Here is a 21,737-nt window from a genome sequence, read left to right as displayed (position 1 = left end):
CAAGTGTGAACACTGGAAAATTATGAATTAAATAGTTATGAAATAAATTCATAATCATTAAAATATTTTCTAATGTGTGAAAAAACACACATAGAGAATTAATCACAATTTGCATTAGAAATATATGAATGCAACATTTGGCGGGAACAAACTGACATATTTGTAGCTATTTGCTTATTAACACGTTTTATAGACAGACGATTAAAATTTCAGTATTATTAAATACACCAAACACATCTACGTGTATATATCATTCGGTGACAAAAGCAGAATCGTTAAACTGTCTTCGTCACCACATAATATAAATTGTATAACTGGAGTTTATGTAACAAAGTTTAAACTTCTTATATTTTGTAAAATACGACGGATTTTACTAAACTACCCCATCAATCAATTATAACCCTCCAAAACTATTTCAGTTTGATTGAAAAATATATAGTATGTTTGACTCAACAAAGTCTATCTAATTTATCGACTTTCGACGTCAATGACATAGATTAAAATAAGTTTGATGTATAAAACTACTGCGGAAAATATATCCGAAATAATCATGACTAAATTGCTAAAAGTAAAAGAGTAGATTGATGATAAGCATGGATAATTGCTTACGCATGCGTCTGGATTCATGTCTTATTTGCTCAAAGACTAGTTATTATTAAAAGAATGTTTCATTTAGTTTATAACATATTAATTTGTCATGTTTACATGAATAACATGCTTTATGGATTAAACGATGGAGACAATTAAATTTTTGCGCAAATCAATTCCGAAATCAGTGTTGACATTAAATTTTGTTTGAGTTTACGCTTCCATGCATTACTCAATTGACCGAAGTTATGTAATGTTATATGCTGCGTTTGAAATGAATAGTGCTGTCTCGAATTATAACAAATTTATGGTAAGTAAAATGCTTTGTAACAAGTTATATTTGTCTGCTTTAAATAATCAGATATTACCCATTGAATTTGATTTGTTTTTATGTAACAAAATATATATGAATAGATATTCATATTTATGTATTTACGTGGCGTTCAGTACGTGGAAGAAACAATGGACAAATTTAATATTCGGCTAAATAACCATCGATCATGGTACAAAACCAATAAAAACTGTCCCCTCACCAGACATTTTCGCACAAAGAAACATTCTTTTGATAATGTTACTTTTCAAATCATAGAAGTGAATACTGAGTGGGACACCACGGCGAGAAGGAAAAGATAAAACTTTTGGATCCACCAGCTCCATACTTTAGAACCTGATGGTCTAAATGAAAAAGACGAGAAAAGATACAAGAAAGATAAAGAATAAATGTATTATGTAGTATCGTCCGTAAAATCTCTGTAATATTGGCCAATGGACGTTGCAAATTTATCTTACTTCAACAATAGATAATCTTGATCTTCATTGAAATTTTGAATTTATTTATAAGCAGCAAAATTTCACTGTACAATGAGCTGCAAAAGTTTCTTATCTGCATCCGATTTCACCTGGGTAGATGCACGCTCGATGAAGCTATTTTGTCTTGCGAAATATTGCTTTTATTTTTGTACATACTAAATAGTGTGTTAAAATTACATTGTTAGGCAATTTATAATTTTATTTGTTCAATTTTATTAATCTTTGTACTGATTAATCTACACTCAAATAGATTTGTATGTTATGTGTTGCTATTTACTGTGTTACGACGCAAGATAAAAACTGACGAGGAACGGTAACACCCGGCCACCGAAAGCTTGATTTTTGTCGAGCTTAGGTGATCGAGTGTCTGGCGCGTCGAGCATAGTGCAAGGCGATTTGGTGCCACGATATCTCAGTAGCATGAGTTCCGGCCAGGGAAGGCCATGGATGTGTCCCGTGGTTGTTTAAATGTTTGTATTGTTTCTATCTTTATCAATGAGATTGCTGGGAAATATATTGCATAATTTAATCTGTAATTGGTTGATACTACCCCATTTCTGACTATTTCAATGTACAGATGTAGCGTGAGCTAGCAAATAATTCCGTTAAAACCAGTAATCTTCAAAGCTTGTAGAATGGTATGAGGTTTTGTTTCATGTTTTAAGCCTCACTGAAACTTTGAAATGAAAAACAGCAATAACAGCACTGTCCCTTCGCTTAGAGTTTTGCAAACGACCTGTCTTGAATTGACGTCAATGACACAGATTAAAATACGTTAGATGTAAAAAAAAAAATCTACTGTGGAAAATGTATCCGAAATACTCATAATTTAATTGCTAAAGAAAGAAGAGTTAATTGAAGAATTATTAATAAGCATGTATAACTGCTTACGAATGCGTCTGGATTCATATTGGTTTGCTTAAGGATCAGTTGTTGTTAAAAAGAATGTTACGTTTAGTTTATAACAGATTAATTGCTCATATTTTCATTTATAACAGGCTTTATATGGAAACAATTAAATTTTTGCGCAAATTTATTTCGAAGCAAGTGTTGACATTAAATTTTGTTTGAGATAACATCACAAATTTATATTATTGTACCAGTTGAATATATTAAAATATTCTATGTATAAGAAGTATGGACAATTTCCCCTGAATTATGTTTTTGCATACCAGGGCCATATTCAACAAGTCGTCAAATCTTTCTTCATCGTATTTAAGTTTCATGTGTGTACTTTAAGATTTTTTATGATAATTCATCATTCTATACTAGAACACACCAGCGAAATCGCGGGTCTGGGACTGAATTAAAGTACCTATGCCTTATTTCTAGCCTGGGTTTTTAGTATCCGTATTGTCATCTGCTAAAGTCTTGCTGATTATAACGTGCAGATGTTTTTCTTGCTTTCAAAATCTTTCTGTTTGAACCTGTCTTGGTTTTCTTTCTACAATAAACTTACTATAAACTAAATCTCATTTTTAACTAATAAACAAAATTAATAGTGGTATTGATCTTCAATTTTAGTTTTCTGTATTTCGCAGATGTTTCTGATTTTCTTTTTTTCTGGATTTTTCCGAAAACATCGTAAAAATTTGATTTTAAATAGTGTAATGGCATGCATTAAGACAATAATACGTACAATTTCTATGTCAACTTGTCAGCATTATAGATTGCAAAAAACAACTCAGTTCCCAATAGGCGACAAACGTAGCCTTTCTGGAGAACAGGCTTTAGAAAGATGAACGAAACCTTGCTAGAATCATCTTCGTTAGCCAAGGGATACGATCCAGTCTCCTCCTCTCCACCCTTGTCGGATAAGATAGAATCCACGAGGTAATGAATTCCATTAGTTGCAGTTGTAACTGGCTGCATCCAATCAAAAAGCGCCTTTAAGATGATCACGTGTAAATGTAGAAAATGTAAATGAGCAATTGCCACGTGCTGATTGCGCGACAAGTTTTTACCCCTAAACATAGGACGATATTAAGTGACAATTTTAAAGTTCTTAATTAACTTATTTAAGCTCCTGGGTACGTTTTTCGCGCAAATGTTGGAATGTCAACGTATATTTTCGGTTCCTGCTTTGCGAAATTTGTAAACACTAAACACCACCATATTTACCCCTCCACACTGAAGAGAGTTCAAGTGCTGCCATTGGTCAAGAATGATCTGGTCGAAATGGGCGTGACTACTGATAGATGGCGCAGCATTGTAATCACAAATATTGGCTTAATCCGCCAAGGATGGAGAGGAGGGAACTGGATCGTAACCCTTGTCTAGCGAAGATGTGTTAGAACTAAAGAAAACTTATTAGGACAGTATTTTTAGTCCAAAAAATATAGGTTCCCGTTGCTTTTCTTAACGTAATTTGTACTAATCTCCCTTGCATATCAATTTTGAACTTAAAACACGTGTCTCATCCTAGCGTAGAAAATACTTCTCAGTTCCGTTTGAGCTAAGGAAAATATATTATTTTTCAGAGCTCGAAGTGTCTAGTAATAACAGATACCGGTTGCACACATCGACCAATCAGGTTTAACCATACTCTTAATTCCAAATACCATGTTATTTTCATAAATTGGCTGCGCCCATAATATTTAATGGTTGATTGTAACCAGAGAAATACGAGTTTAAAAGCATGACTAATATAGGAGAGTTTTCGTATTCATCTGACTTTTTTTTAACAGAAATTATGCTAGCAACTCGAATGTTTTTTTTTTGTTTTTTTTTTTTGTAATGGGGGAAATTCATTGTTCAGGCCGCACGCACGCAGGCAATTGCTGTTATGTTTGTTATTTGATTAATTTAAAATCATTATATTAATTTGAAACAATGATTGCCTAAGTAATGGTCAAAACTGTTTATCAATTTAATTTTGAAACAAAAAAAATATGTAACACTCTGGTTTTCTTCGTCCTTATTCACAGGTAACAACTGTTTCATATTAAGATGAGTCCCATTGATTGCCAACAGGAATGAAAGCGCTATTATCATTTAACTTTGTATTACTAGGTTCGTTTTTTAATCTAGACATTTTCGAAATCATTTTTGCATAGATTTAAATATTGAATAAGGAAAACTCATTTCTAAAAATTCCTATTTTTAAACTACACAGTATATTTTTGGCAAAATATTAAGATCATTTGTGCCAGTATTAATCAGTTATATTGAGAGGAAATGAAAGAAGGTCATACCGTGTGACCAGATGTGTCGACATGGATAATCATCTGATTCTGCATGTGTCAGCCTGCATCATACATGGACATGGTAATCATCTTCATCTGTGTCTGCCTGCATCATACGCGGACAAGTTTATCATCGTCGGCTGTGTCTCCCTGCATCATACACGGACATTGTTATCATCGTCAGTTGTGTCTATCTGCATCATACGTGAGCATGGTAATCATCTTCACCTGTATCTGCCTGCATCATACGTGGAAAAGGTAGTCAGCTTCACTTTTATCTGCCTGCATCATACGTTAACAAGTAATCATCTTCAGCTGTATCTGCCTGCATCATACGTGGACATGGTAATCATCCTCACCTGTGTCTGCCGGCATCATACGTGATCATGATAATGATCTTCAGCTGTGTTTGCCTGCATCATACTTGGGCAAGGTAATCATCTTCAGTCGTAACTGTTGGTATTTTACGTTGACATGGTAACACTGTTCAGCTGTGTCTATCTCGATCAAACGTAGACATGGTAGTCAGCTTCAGTCGTATCTGTAAGCATGTTTCGTTGACAAGATCTACCCGCATCATATATGGACAAGTTAATCATCTTCAGATGTGTCTGTCTGGATCATATATTAACATGGTAATAACTTCATCTGTGTCTGTCTGGATCATACATGGACAAAATAATCATATTCAGATGTGTCTGACAGGATCATAAGTGGACATGATAATCATATTTAGATGTGTCCTTCTGGATCATACGTGGACATGATAATCATATTCAGATGTGTCTATCTGGATCATACATGGACATGATCATCATCATCATCATCAGATGTGTCTATTTGGATCATACATGGACATGGTAATCATATTCATAAATGTCTGTCTTGATCATACATGGACCTGGTAATCATCTCAAGATGTGTCTGTCTGGTTCATACGTGGACATGGTAATCAACTTCAGCTGTGTCTGTTTAGGTCTTACGTGGACATGTTAATCATCCTAAGATGTGCCTGTCTGGATCATACATTGACATGATAATCATATTCAGATGTGTTTATCTGGATCATACATGGAACTTATTATCATCTACAGCTGGGTCTATCTGGATCATATATGTACAAGATAATCATCTTAAACTGTGTCTGTCTAAGTCAAACGTTGACATGATATTCATATTCAGATGTGTCTATCTGGATATACATGGACCTTAAAATAATATTGAGTTGTGTCTGTCTGGATCATATATAGACATGATAATCTTTTTCATCTGTATCTTCCCGCATCAAACATGGACCTAATTATCATATTCAGATGTATTTTCCGGATCATACATGGACCTGATAATCATCATCAGTTGTTACTATCTGGATCATACTCGGAGATAGTGATCAACTTCAGCTGCAGCTGTGTTGGTTATGCGTGGATTTGATTATCATATTCAGCAGCATCTGCCGGCATCATACAAGGACATGATTATCATCTTTAGTTCCAATCGCCAATTTGGTGATTATCTTCACCTGTATATGCTTGCATCATACATCGCGCACTTCAAATCTCACCCAGTAGCATCTGTTATGGTAAGGAAAAAGTAAAAAAACAAACATACCGAACTCCACAGGAAATTCAAAACGGAAAGTCCTTTATCAAAAGGCAAGATCAAAAGCTCAAACACATCAAACAAATGGAAAACAACTGTCATATTCCTGACTTGATACAGGCATTTCCTTATGCATAAATGGTGGATTAACCTTGGTTTCAAAGCTAGTTTAACCTCTCAATTGTATGACAGTTGCATAAAATTCCATTATATTAACAACAAAGTGTGAGCAAAACAAACAGACATAATAGGTAAAAATGTCAAAAATTTGGGTACAGCAGTCAACATTGTGTTATTATCTTAATCACTATAAAACAAAAAATTATTTCAACAAAAAAAAAAAAAATGGCATATAGACACTCTATAGACAAAGTACATAAACAAAAATGAAAGACAAGAATACCAAATTGACCATAGCACAATAACACAATGAAGGGATGTATAAATTCTAAGCCACGCCAAAAGTGTATTACCAAAAATGAACTAAACAGTAAATTTAAAAATGTACAAGGACAAATAAAAAGAATACATTAACACATAATTAAGATGATAAACATCGTTAGTACCTAGAATTTATACTTCAAGACTATCATGTATTATTTGTGAAGTTGATACTGAATATTTATCAACAAGGTCTTGATATCTTGCAATGAACGTTTTCAAGAAAAGGACGAAACGTTCTTCGACATAATTTATAGAAACAAGAAGATGTGGTATGAGTGACAATGAGACAACTCTCCATCCAAGTCACAATGTGTAAAAAGTAAACAATTATAGGTCAAACTACGGCCTTCAACATGGAGCCTTGGCTCACACCGAACGGCAAGCTATGAAGAGCCACAAAATAACTAGTGTAAAACAATTCAAACCCTGGTTCATCAACATTCTGCTCAGACACTGGTGACGTTTCATAAAGTCTGAGTAGCAGCTGCAAGTTCTTGAATACCGAATGAGTTAGATAATGTATATCCCATCTGCAGGTGAAGTTGGTATATTGCTGCTAAGGTGGGGGAAATTTATAATTTAAAAATTAAAATCGTCTCGTTTGCCATAGATTCTGGTATTGAGATTACCTTTTATGTCAAATTCGAGGTATAATTCTAAAAATGAGGTAAAGGAGGCTATGTCTGTTGTTTTTTTAATTTCTTGTGCTGGATGATATATAAATGGAACCCAATCATAAAAGCTTTGATTGTTTATAGGAACGCTAATGTTAGAAGTATTGTGAAATGGATTTATGTGGATATATGTCAGAGTTAATATGTCGCTAGTGTGACGATACAATTGATGACATTTATAATCAACGATATCGTTATGGAGACAATCAAAATTGATTATGATTTGAATTCAGTCATTGTTTTGATTAATTTATTTGTTCCGGTTTCATCTTTGTTAGTAAAATTGTCATAATAGTGTAACCACGTCTGTATATAGTGTCAAAAAAATACTTGATGACCATTACTCTATATTTGAACATTTGTGAGTCTACAGTTAGGTGACCTAAGTCAAAGCGCTATCATAGATTCATATTTTAAGTGTGCACAGTGAGATTTTACCGTCACTCGACTTGGCGTCAATCCTCCTCCCTAAATTTTTCACAATTTGTCCTCTCATCTTAAACTCCAAAGCCAAATTCAATCATGTGGGTTTGTAATAATGCATGGAAGATCCTTCATTATATAGAATAATTTGTCAATAGGTATCCTTTTTTCAATTTTTGAAAGTTAAAATTTTTTACTCTACGGAACTCGAGAGACGAGTGAACAAATTATTTTTTGTAGAAAGGATTATGAGAATTGTCGTCAACACAGTTCTATCATTCCAAAATTGCCGCCATAATCAATTTCGTCATTTATTGACTGATGTTTAAAAACAAAAACTTCTTCTTAAAATCCCAAAGCTTTCTTCAACTCGTCGGTTAATTTAGATGTAAAAGTGTTATAACAATGCTTGAATCTCGTAAATGTATTGATAATATACAAACCAAGATAAAAAAATACCTTCGGGAATGGGTTAGGTTTCAATCGAACGAGTCCACATAATAAGCGTGTCCTGCTAAAATGCATCTCATGCAAAAATGTCGCAATAAGGAATAGGACACCATCGGTAGGTTTCAGAAGTCAATTCTGGTATGTTAAAAGATTGAAGACATATTTCTCATGTGATTGAGACAGAACTTATACGTGATGATGACCGTAAAACTTGTGAAGTGTAGATTTCAATTACGTTTGTTTGTTTAACTATGTGTACAGAAATAATGTCTACATTGCCATGAACTGTTGAAGAATAATTAATGATATTAAAATCAGAAACGTATGCGTTCCCTCTATTGTTTAAGTACATTGTTCAAACCGAAAATCAAAGTTTTCATAGTTATTATCGCATGCCTATTCGTAGCTTTTATCACATGTCATTTCGTCGTCACTCGGCAAATCTTGAAAATATCCGCAAACTCTACATTTTCAGTGAAAAAAGGAACACAGTAGAGTGAAAAACAATATTAGGAAACAAAAAAACATAAGTGTATGTATTTTCACAAACGTCTTTTTAAAGAACTTACAATTTGATGTTGAAACGATAAAAAAAAACATATGATATGATTAGTGTAGAAGGAGAAGTTATTTTGAAATGTTGAGCCATCTGGAAGGTCAGTATTGGAAAATAGGAAATACAAGAAATTTAAGCTTAAGGTACAAATCGCTAATAATTTAACCTCTGCTTTACAATTAACAGCAATTAATGTTTCATGAGACATTGACTTTTTATCGTCTATATCTCTACCGTTGAATGATTATCGCTAATTAACTTATTACAAAGAAGGAAAACAATCTTTTTCTTTTGTTTCCAACGACATGATAATGTGGGAATAAAAAAAAAACGAACCCATGTAACTGTGTAAACGAAGTAAAACATAATTGCTAAACTTTCAATCAAAGAATATAAGGAAGAAATCCATATAATTTGTACAAAGAAAATTCATTTTAGTTGTATCTAGCTTACTTTGCAATTACATTTAAGTGACTATTGAACCAACAATTGTTTTTACTCTTTATAGCTTGATTTAATGGACGACAAAATCGGTCTTTAAAATACAAAATCACATAGCACATTGTAATCATTATTTATTGTAACATAGAAACATCAGAAAAATGTCCACACATTACACATTAAGCTGAAAATCAGGTTTCGTGATTTATATCCAACTTTAGGCAAAGAAACTTGGTCAATAAGAAAATGAAAAAAAAATGAGTATTTTAAAAAATAAGAAGATACGTAGTGGCCATTAAAAAACAAAATTAGAAGAAAGATATACAACACCCTGCCATAAAATTAAAATAAAAAACCTTACAATAAAAAAAACCCGTTCTTTTTTAATTTTCGTCCGTGCGAAACGCATTTGAAAGCCAGGAATATATAATTACGTAAAAACAATAAAGGGACCTAAACAGAAAATCAGCTAACATTTCATAAAACACTACACAAAAAGTGAAAACCCAAATCAACAAGGTGTCCAACCTTACCAAAAGAAAGATCGGGCTCGACCAAGAATGTGACATTCCCTATTTGTTGAAAAGAGGTAAAAGATTACCAGGGCGAATAAAACAAAAGTCGGAGAAAGAGAGTCTATACCATGACCAAATCTAACAGCAAACAGAAAAAAAACACAATGTATGATTGTCAATGAGACAACTATCTATTATTAAGAGCTCAAAGGGACAAGTTGACAATGTAAACAACTATAGGTCAATGTACGGCGATGATCAATGAGCAAAACGATACGCTCTTTGATGCGTACAGGATTCTGACTTGGGACAGGTATTTCAACAAAATGGACGGGTTGAACATGTTTTTAGCGCTTACCCTGAATCAATGTAATATTCAAATCTCTATTTTTACTTCAATTGACGGTATCAATTCAAAGCTTTCTTTTTTTCAAGCGTGTAGTTTTCAATTTTTTTTAACAAGATAGAAGTGTATTTCTGAACTTTCTACCAGATTATAAACGTCTAAAGGTCTTTTCAAACGGCATTGATTGATTTAGACATATTGTGAGTTTTTAAAAAACGAACAAGTATTTTCTTAACCAATAACATAAATTTAATCGAAATATTTTTGAAAATTGCATTTCAAGTACAAATTTATTCATGTTGGCTTACAATGTCCTTCAATGCAAAATCTTACAAAAACATGTGCATTTACAATGACTTCTCAAAATTTCATAAATGCAATGTGTAGCATTGGGTAACTCTTTTATTTCAAAGATATAGGCAGAATTGATGAAAGGTATTTTAAATGTATAATTTAAAAGCTGTACAATTCTGATGTTGGTAAATTTCATCAACTATCCAGTTTTAATACTTAAGTTGAACAAACACTTAGGTCATTATTTCTACCTCTTTTTACCATAGTCCAGATAGACTTGTTTATTTATCGTGTTGATATAATTTCGTAAGAACGATTTGATTTATATATATAAGTAAGTATCTATAGACTTGTTCATTTAATTTGTTGATATAGTTTTGTAAGAACTATTTCATGTTTATTTATCATAATTAAGTGTGTATATACTTAATTATAATAGATATATATCAAATAGTTCTTACGAAATTATATCAACAAGTGTAATGAACAAGTCTATCTGGATTATAGTAAAAAGAGGTAGAAATAATGTATTTGTTCACCTTTAGCGATTAAAATTTATTTTTTGAAATAAAGGAGTTATCCAGTGCTACAAATTGTTAATTAATATAATTTTGAGACGTTATTGCAAATGTTGTAAAAGACATAACGTACGAATATATGTTAACATTGATATGCTGATTTAAAATATATGTCACCATTTATTTATCAATAACTAAAAGAAAATCTTTATCTTGTATGTAGAATTTTTTGTTGATCATAATGATTTCCTTGTCTTGGTTGTTCATTTTATATATCTTCATTAAATGTCAATATTCAAATAAATACTACTAAACGGAATCTCTCACACAGATTAACGCAGAATCAACGATAAATATTCGATGTTGAACCTAGCCTTTTTTTCTATAGGCCACGAAGCCTTCACTTTAAGGTACATGTTGAAAATCGAAGATACCGGAAAAAAAGATAGGCGAAAGATACGTAAGGGACATTCAAATAAACTGACAACGCCATGGCTAAAAAAAAAGAAACAGACAAACAACAGTACACAAAACAAAACATAGAAAACTAGAAAGACTGAGCAACACGAACCCTACAAAAAAACTGTGTTATAATGCTTATTAAAAAAACATGAATTTAGTGTAAATTTACGAAAAAAAAAACCAAACATTTGCATAGACAAACGAGGAATGCATATTCGAACAGACCAAAAAAAACAACATTTAAAGGTAGATTGACAGTTTATTTCCAATATAAGGCGAAATGAAACGCATTTTTTCCGGAAGAGTAGGAATATATTAAATCGTTTGCAACACAAGATGTATTGTCCGGTGGTTAAAGCTGGTAGCCCGGCAATTCCATGAGAATGAAGTCATTAGAACTTCAGGCAGATTATAATAAAAGATTTGTGATATATTCTATCTTTTGTGTACCTGCATAGCTTTCTTTATTGATGAAACCAGTTTAACCTTAATGTAATCCTAACTGAGTTGTTAACATATGTGGTTTTCTGGTTTGTTTGTTGTTATTTTTTTTTTTTTTTTTTTTTTGTGTACTAAGCAAAGTGAAACGTCATTTCCTTTGTCGGAATAGGAAGTGTAAGGTAATGATTGAATCGTTTTGTTTTCCCTGAAATGCCACAAGTCAAAATGCTTGCAATCTCCTGCTAACTTGGAGGTGTAGACATCTCTGTTTGCCGTCTGTGTTTTTATTTTGTTTACCTTATGCATAGGACAGAATTATGTCCGGTGATACATGCATAACTTGCAGTTCGCCAAAGCAACCGGTCTTGGTCCGTTTGGAATACATGTCATTTCTCCATGTTTTTTTCTTTGTGTGTTTTTTACTAATTGGATTTAATTTTGAACAATTGATGCCTCTTATCTAAGATAAACAACATTTTCAATTGAATCTAAACAACACTTTTTTGAACTGATAACGTCCTTAAAGTCACATGCAAGGGCTGTCAAGCTATGGATATTACCCTGTACAATAGTAACTTTGCAAACAATGTTGATAGAGTCCAAAGAAGCTAAGCTACTAGTATCGAATATATTAAACCTGTTTTGGTCAAAAGGACAGCTGTCGTCTTATTATTGTTTTATTCGACGCACTTGGATTTTTTTTGTAAAATCTGTGATGCCGACCGGACAATACCCTTCGGGCGCTAAGCTCTTCTTTGGACTGAAAGAAAAAATATTAAAATTTGTTACAGGGCACCCAATTTAGGTTTTCTTGTAACTGATCACAGTAGCAACATTGAAGATTGTAAGTGCGGATGTGAAGAGAGAGAGAGAGATCATAGCAAAATATAAACGACTTTATGTGCTAGTTATTAAGTAGTAGTTTTAACATGTTTTTGTACCTATCAATGAATAAACAAAAAATAAAATGGAAACAAACAAATAGAATACATTCCAATGATTAATTTTAAAGTCAATTCTGTTGATTAGAATTCATCCAGGGTAATTCATAAAATCAGAAGGCACATTCGATGGATACTAATTATGGATAAAAAATCCAATTTTGAAATTTATATTATATCCCATGGCTCACTCAGAAGTGATCTTTGTTTTACTGATGATGGAATAAAAATGGTCTAAAGTACATTTTAAGTTGAAGTGGAATTTTCAATGACACCGTATTTTCTTTACAAGAAAGACACACAGCAATTCGATACAAAAAACTTTTTCTTGATCACAATCATCCATCAAAATCTCGTCTCGATACACTCTATTATGATTGATCAGATGGTAGATTCCAAAAGACTAATAACGCTAGACTTAAACGTTAATAAAACAGAAGAACTCAGTAATTACATCGGAATTAATTACTTCCCTGCTTTTCAATCCGATTTTTTTGAGAGAAAATACATTTAAACATAAAAGATTTGTGGATTCGGTTAAACAAAGCGGGGATCAATTTTTAGTTAATAGAGATAGTATAAAATGGTTTTAACTTTCCAGTTTCATAATATTCTGTAATTTCTGAAGGTAAACATGAAATTACTGCGAAAGTTATAATAAAAAAAACCTCACATTATTAAAAACAGATGGATTCTATAGTGCAGGTAAGTCATCAAAGTTTAGTTTATTTTCAATTAATGCTAGGCATCCACAATTTCTAGAAGAATGTAAATATCCTGAGATATTATTTGATCTAAATTTTTTATACAGTTATTGAGAAATATTCTTGAGAATAACTTATCCGGAGCACCTGAGATCACCCCCAGTTTTGGTGGGGTTCGTGTTGCCTAGTCTTTAGTTTTCTATGTTGTGTCATCTGTACTATTATTTGTCTGTTTGTCTTTTTATTTTTGGCCATGGCGTTGTCAGTTTGTTTTCGATCTATGAGTTTGACTGCCCCTCTGGAATCTTTCGTCCGTCTTTTATCTCATATGTACCACTTCATATTTTCTCTTTAAGATTGTAGAGTCCTTCCGAATTACTTGTCCTGTATATTTATACATCATTTCCTGGCAATTTATATAACATATATAGATATATCATCTCATCATTTCAATTTTGAATTTTATAATGACGTCGATTTTTTGTTTTTTTTTTCATTGTCTGTAATTAAAATTGTTATTGTCAGTCATGTATTTGATTTCGAACTGTCTTATTTTTATGGTAAAAGCTATATGACATAGAAACTCTTCTTGACCTTTATGATAAATATACTATTGTTTTTGTACTTTCAAATGCAGTTAAATGATGTTATTTCAGTGCGCGCAACAAATTGTTAGATTAAGAGATACGAGGAAGATACTTTGGAATTCTATCAAACTGCAACAAGTCATTCAGCAACTTGTTTAATTTCAATTCTGGACATCGGTTATAGACAGGGAAAGTGACCGTTAATTAATTTGGCTATGTTTAAGGTCCCTTCGCGTCATACAGCTCTTCACGTGTTTATGTCTTATACATTCTTGGCTTTCAAAATATTTGGGTTGTATCGTTTGCACGGAATGAATAAAGAATTATTTTCATTATTACAATTTAGGTGTACAAAATTAGTTTGTTACATAGAAGTGAGTAATTTATTCAAACAAAACAAAAATACATGGGACTATTCAATCTATCGAATCTGGGGTATAGGGAGGGGACAAATAACACACACTATAGTGTCGAGAATTACAAATATTTATGGGGAAAGTGTTTCGAGACCATCAAAACTTTAATGGTTATTGTTATATATAGTGTGCATCGCACAAATGAAAAAGATTTCGGAGGAAATAATTCTGCAGTTTTGAGTAATTGACTCGGGTTCTTCGAGGACATTTCTATTTTAGTAGGCGGCTAGCAGATTGCAGAAAGTCAGAAAGTCATAGAATATATTGTACTGAAGTAGAAACTGTTTATATATCATTTTAAACAATTTAGACAATTTTTTTTTAATTGTGTCACATTTTGTCATGCCGGAGCTTTTTATATGGTATTTGTGTTGCTCATTTTGGTAGGCAGAACAGTGCCCTTTAGTTGTATACATCAAAGTTTCATTTACAATCATACCACATCTCTTTATTTCTATGTGTCCGCAGTTTTATAAACACTACATAATTCGTTGACTATGTTGAACGCATAAATCCCATCGAACTTGAGAAAAAAGGATACACCAGATACAGTTAAGTCTGCCACATATCTTGACTTACATCTAGAAATTGACAATGAAGGTCGGTTGAAAAGAAAACTTTACGACAACAGAGATAATTTCAACTTCCCAATTGTGAACTTTCCATTTATATGTAGCAACATTCCAGCAGCGCCTGCATACGGCATATATATCATCCAGTTGATAGGTTATTCCAGGGCTTGTATTTCCTATCCGGATTTCCTTGATAGTGGGTTGCGGCTCACAAGGAAGCTATTAAACCAAGTTTCCAAGTGGTTACGTTAAAATCATCACTTCGTAAATTTTACTGACGCAATCACGAGTCGGTTGACCGTTACGGAGTATCTGTTTGACGACGGATGTGTTCCAATTGTCGTAACTACAATCCCGTCCCCTTTTCCCCGAATGTTATTGACCGAATTAGACTTACCACCGAGTTTGTACTTACATGAGCAACACGACGGGTGCCACATGTGGATCAGGATCTGGTTACCCTTCCGGAGCACTTGAGATCACCCCAAGTTTTTGTGGGATTCGTGTTGCTCAGTCTTTTATATGTTGTGTTTTGTGTACTGTTGTTTGTCTGTTTGTCTTTTTTTTATTGTGTTGTCAGTATATTTTTCGACTTATGAGTTTGAATGTCCCTTTGGTCTCTTTCGCCTCAATTTTAAAAGTATCAGAAAAAGTAGTAACTTTATGCTTTGTTCGTAAAAGTAAAACATAAAATTTAACCTTTGCTGTATGTCTTATAAATGAATAAATTTGCTCGACAAAATATTATTTACTTAGTAGTATTTATTTCGGCCTGATACGTATAAACTGTATATAAGCCTTACATGATGTAACATTAACTTTGGCTAAACATCTAGTATCAACAAGTTGGTATACTTCTTTGGTGAATAAATTTGAAAGTTGGGGATTTAATTACATCTCTGTTAATAGCAGTAAAACCTTCTGATAAAACTTATCTAACTTAACAGGAGTAAGACACAATGGAACATCTTTAGTATATTTAGTATATATTTGTTTTAATTTAAGGCAACTAACTGAGGTCCTTAAACCAAGTTGCAAAACACAGTATAATGGAAGGTGTACACCTAATAATTGCTGTCGGAGGTAAGATTGCTATTTCATTGATATACGAAGTTTAAGACAGAACAAAGGCGAGTTATCGTTGTTGATTCGGAGGAAGAGGATGGCAAGAAAGGCAAAGGGACTTTGAAACATTATATAACTTTTAAGACAGAAGAAAAGCGATAGAAAATCGTTTTAAATTTGGATTCGGGATTTCAAAAATAAAAAAAAAAAAAAAAACAGAGGGAAAACAATATATAACTTTAAGACGGAAAAGAATAGGCCCAACATAAATTTTAGCATTGAATAATTAAGTGCGAGAAAGCTTAAGGACATGGAAAATTATCATTTAACAGAAGCAATGGAGCGTAGTTTTGAGTTGGGGTTTGTGGAGGGCATGACGGAACAAAGGAAGAGTGGCAAAGGAAACTTGTTCCAGTATATTTACTATATATTAGTACAAGATGGTTTAAAGCTTAATTTTATATTTGTAAAGACCAATATGTAGACTTTCCTGGCTTTCCAAGTAATTTGAATGCAAACGTGCGGTTTGGAGGGAGGCGCCAAACATATTTCCTGAAAAACTCTCATTATACCTCCTACGTAATTGCTATGCACTCCAATCATTAAAATAAATACTATGCATTAATTATTAAAATAAAACAAGTATTTGTTTCATTTATGATTATTCGTAGACGTTTGACGTTTAGGAATCAAACCAACAGTTCACCCACTCCAATTCAGAATATATGTAAAAATGGACCTTCTCTGTCAAAAATAGTGTTTTTGATGTAATTTTATGCTTAAACTAACAAACAATTTTGCAGAAACGAAACTTTTGGTGAAAGCGAAATATATATAGACCATTTTGAGCTCAAATTTACTTGTCCATGATTTTGCATTAACACAATTGAGGATTAATGTGCTCCATAGTATACTTATTTAAGATTTCAAAATAACCAGGCGTAATTTGTAGTAGCAGCTGACTTCCGAACGGTCGTGTTTCACTACAAGACGTTAAGCATAAGTTGAACATTGGCATTAGAATTTTCTCCTTGACAACATGTATTTACGTTTTGGCAATAAAGTTTATCGACAGATTGTAGGTGTTCCTATGGGCACCAATTGTGCCCCTTTAACGGGAGACTTGTTCTTGTACTGTTATGAATCACAGTTTATGGCAAAAATCAGTAAAGACCCATATACATTCCATTTAATTCATAAATTCAACAATACTTACCGTTATCTTGATGATACTTTTTCGTTAAATAATCAAGAATTCTCTAAATATACTGCCGAAATGCACCAACAGCAACTTACTTAATTTATCAAATATTAACAGCAATAACTGTCCTTTCCTAGATTTAGATATTTCAGTTTTACACCAGAAACTCTATACAAAAACTTACGACAAAACGGAATGATTTTTCATTCCCTATTGTTAATTTTCCTTTTTTGGACGGCGATGTTCCTCTGGCACGACCGTATGGTGTTTATATATCCCAAACTCGTTCGTTATGCCCGTGTCTGTAGTGACGTTTTGGATTTCAATCAGCGTAATCCATATATTACTGGTAAATTATTAAGTCAGTAATTTCGTTACCACAAATTATAATTATATACGATCTGGGTAAACTTATCAATCCTTTAAGTAAACTTATTCTAAAAGGTTACCAATTCAACACTGTAATTAGATATTTGAATATTGTTTTTATTGGTATAAATATTGATTTTTTTATCAGTAAATTAAAATCATACTAATAGTTTTTGTTATACACATATGCACTTTAACGGTACTACAATCTGTCGATCCTTTATTTTGGCATTGCACAAGGTCATTTTTTCTCTGACTGTTGATGACGTCTTTATACGAAATCCATTGGATGTTGGATGTGTACTGATTGATATTTTAGTCTTAGATACATGATTTTTTTTTATTAGTTGTTAATGGCTTGAACTAGCTGTCAGTAACTTCGAATACTCTCAGATCTGTACTTAGTGTCCTTTTTGATGTTAGGGATGACGGATGGATAAATACACTGCCACGTCCGGTCTGTGTTTATGCTTGATATTTTTCTGCCTTGTATCGAATTGATGAGTTAAGCTTTTTTCAACTGATTTTCATAGTTCTTTCTTATGTTGTGCTATTACGCCACTGTCCCGGGTTAGCGGGAGGGTTGAGCGCTCACAAAAATGTTTAACCCCGCCATTCTTTATGTGCCTATCCCAAGTCAGGAGCATGTAGTTCAGTGGCTTTCGTTGGTTCATGTGTGTCATATTTGTTTTTCGTTAATTAATTGTTATAAATTAGGCCGTAAGTTTTCTCAATTGAATTTTGTCATATTTTTCATGTCGGGGCCTTTTATAGCCGACTATACGGTATGGGTTTTTTCTAATTGTTGAAGGCCATACGGTTGCCTATAATTGCTTACATCCACTTTATTTCAACTTTCGTGGATAGTTGTATCATTGGCAATCATACCTCATCTCCTTATTTTTATATAGAAAGTTGTTACATGTACAATTACGAATATACCTGGTTTCATAAAATAAACTGGAAAATGTTGTTTGTGCTGTAATTAGACCCCTCTAACAAGAAATTTGTTTTGCATGCACACGTATAAAAATTGCGGTTTTTATCCAACGCAATCATAGGTTTGAACGTTGTTTTCAATTTAGACTTGTATATATACATTATAAATATACATAAGTTATTTAATTTTTGTAAATTATTTTTTAGTGATAAGTACAGCACATATTGTTTTTGCAAACTCCCCAACTCGTCTATGGCCCTTCGACAACAGTACATATACAACTGAGGTTCAGGAACCCTCGACAGATCCTGTAGATACTGGTCAGTGTGGACGAATATTTGGAGGTCAGCCCCCAGATTATCCTAACCCAGTTGTCGAACTTGATGGACTGACTCCTGTTGACTTGGTAATTGATGCGACAATTGATTCCAACAAAGATTATTCATTTTCAATGATGGTGAGACCAACCGTTGATACTGGAGCATTGTTGCACTATAAACCAAACGATTCAACACAGCAATTAAAAGAACTTGCTTTATATATATCTGGAGGATATATTCACATGGAAAGAATTCTTAATACCGAATCCGAAATATCTCCACCATCAACACAGCAGATCCCAACAAATAATTGGCATTTCATAACTTTCGGAATAGACATAAGCAATGGTAAAATGATCATCAATTTCAATGGAGGCAAAATAGAACATGATAACAGTTATCGTGACAATGTTGACTTTGTTATTCCCGGCATTTTACGTGTTGGTGGTATGTTTGATGAACGAAAACCTAATTTACAAGGCAGAGTTGCATGTGTTGCATTTTACAGTAATGAAAAAGAACCAGCGAAAAGTGATTCAGAACCATCTTGCAAGGCTGGGAATTGGATAAAAAGTAAGTTTCATAGTGTCTTAAAAATAAAGAATTATAAGAGCATTTTTAGGCCCTAAAATTAATGTTGATTCTATTAATTAATTAATGAGGTGAGATTGTAAAATTTTTCTCGTTCCAATAACGTCAATGGTACATCAGAAATGTTTCACAATTAACATATACTTATACCTCTTTAACTCGTTTCTTTTTAATTCAATATTAGCATCATCCTTTACAGAAAAAAAAATTATTCGCCCAAATATCTTTGTATTAAGCAACCTGTGACATAGATTAATTTAGGTAAGGCTGTTGCTAATAATATAGATTATAGGATGAGACAATATTGGTAGAGGGTTTGAAGGCCAAAATCAGAAATGTAATAGACTTTTTAAATATCATACAACTTTCATACAAGTGGGAGGTTTAGATAGCTATAAACCCAGGTTTAACCATCCATTTTCTTTGAAAAAATGTCTGTACCGAATCAGGAATATAATATTTTCTGGTTGATAACGATTGATTTTGTCAGTTTTTATGGACTTCCCATTTTTGAATTCACCTTGAAGTTTGATATTTAGTTATATTTTTTTTTATGATATAATTGATTTCTGCAGGCAATTGTCACGTAAGTCTGAATGATGTTATTTGATTAATTTATGATGATTTTGGAATCTAAGGGACCAGAAAGTGACCTTGTTATAACTTTTTTCTCTATTAGGTACTTCGTTGTAGAAAACTTGACCTTGAATTAAACTTTAGAAACTAATTAAACATTGCAAAATACTTCTTTTTGTCATACGACTGAATTTCAATTTGACTAGAAAGCAAAGATAGTTATACATTAGGCATGTACAAATGTATTTCCCTTAGGAATAAAGTAAGCAACTTTCTTTGTAAAACATCAGTTGCCCATTATAGATTTGAATCGTTTTATGAACCATGTTATAAGGTATTTTCAACAACTTTTCAACATATAATAATAAAAAACACCAAATGTTTAACAGTTTATTCTTTTGTTTCAATTTAGACGAACCCGACTGTTCAACACCACAAGCGGTCCAAAGAACTGAAACAGCAGCTGGTTATTTTATGATGGAAAGAAATATTCAACTCAGTACTTTGAACCAGATGTCAACAAGTCCGAAATGTACCAAGCTTCGATGCGCTGTATCATGTCTGAGACACCAAAGCTGCTGGTACTATAGGTATGAGCCATCGGCGTCAGGATGTTCACAGTGTACTTTGTATGATAGTAGTATTACTTCTTGGAAGGGAACAGGTGCAGGAGACAATTTCTTGTATAAATGGAAATAGAAATAATACAACATGGTTTTACATCAAACTAAATGCCTTTATTACAGGCCTTAAAAGTTACATTTTCTAAGATGAAAATTATATTTCCTAATACTTGTTTATTTGTATCTGAAAATGGTTAAATTGGAAGACAAGAAAGACCTTCATAATGGCGGCATATCTAACAGTTTTTACGCTACAGTGACAATTCTGTGTCGCTAAGAGGACTACAATTACGAGAAACATTCCACAAGAACGAAATCTTTTCAACCTGTAGCTGGTCATTCTCAATGTAACTCACTGTAATATGCCTTATTCGTTGACAAGGTCTTAAAAGCAAGAAACATCTTTTTAATCCCTATGATTTGAAAAACGCACTGCAAATTTAGAGTATGGTTTTTTTTAAAGGAAATGTTTGTTGATGTGTCGGATGTTTGATAAATTACAGTATTGTGTATGGTGTTTATATATCTCAACTTTTTCGATTGACTCGTGTATGTAACAGCGTATTTGATTTTAACGAAATAAATCTCTATATTACTGAAAAATGATTACACCAGGGTTTTTGATATCACAAATTTGTAAAAACATTTACTAAATTTTATCATCGCTACAAGGACATCATTCGTAAATATAAATCAACATGCAGACATCTTATACGTTCAGATATTTCACATCCAATCTTTTATGGTAATATTCTATACAAAGCACAAAAGTATCGTCATTCACCTCAAAAGCTAACCAAACCTTTAAACAGACTTATTCAGAAGGGATATAGTTACGATACTGTTGTCAGGTCATTAAAGATGGCATTTTTGGAATTAATATTGATTCACTCATAGGGTCTTTGCATCGGAAATAAACACATTTATTCTAAAACCAGTTGTTGGCATGATACGAGTTATTTTCTTCTCATATATTTTATGATGGTATGATACTAAACCCCTAACGTGAGGGATTGCGCTTGATTTTTATATGATGAAGACATAATCTTTCAATCAGTCTGGAGCTGGCATGTCAGTAACTGCTAG

The 21,737-nt window shown here is 32.7% G+C and overlaps 1 protein-coding gene across 1 annotated transcript; it reads left to right on the top strand.

Annotated features, from left to right (window-relative positions):
* Positions 1-825: 825 nt before the first annotated feature.
* On the top strand, positions 826-21,161 carry LOC127734213 (uncharacterized). Its single transcript, XM_052243968.1, has 4 exons — positions 826-898; positions 15,972-16,049; positions 18,748-19,434; positions 20,441-21,161. The coding sequence occupies exons 2-4, from the start codon at positions 16,016-16,018 to the stop codon at positions 20,725-20,727; spliced, it is 1,008 nt and encodes a 335-aa protein (XP_052099928.1). The 5' UTR covers positions 826-898; positions 15,972-16,015; the 3' UTR covers positions 20,728-21,161.
* Positions 21,162-21,737: the final 576 nt, after the last annotated feature.

The sequence above is a fragment of the Mytilus californianus genome, unplaced genomic scaffold (genome assembly GCF_021869535.1).
Source record: "Mytilus californianus isolate M0D057914Y unplaced genomic scaffold, xbMytCali1.0.p SCAF_3, whole genome shotgun sequence".
In the NCBI taxonomy this organism is placed as follows: domain Eukaryota; kingdom Metazoa; phylum Mollusca; class Bivalvia; order Mytilida; family Mytilidae; genus Mytilus; species Mytilus californianus.
Note: the sequence above shows the minus strand (reverse complement) of the source record. Positions and strands in the feature narration are given on the sequence as shown.

Excerpts from the sequence above, each read along its gene's own strand:
- LOC127734213 (XM_052243968.1), top strand. The coding sequence starts at position 16,016 with ATGGAAGGTGTACACCTAATAATTGCTGTCGGAG. Across the intron at positions 16,050-18,747 it reads CCTAATAATTGCTGTCGGAG|TGATAAGTACAGCACATATT; the intron begins GTAAGATTGCTA and ends ATTATTTTTTAG. Across the intron at positions 19,435-20,440 it reads GGCTGGGAATTGGATAAAAA|ACGAACCCGACTGTTCAACA; the intron begins GTAAGTTTCATA and ends GTTTCAATTTAG.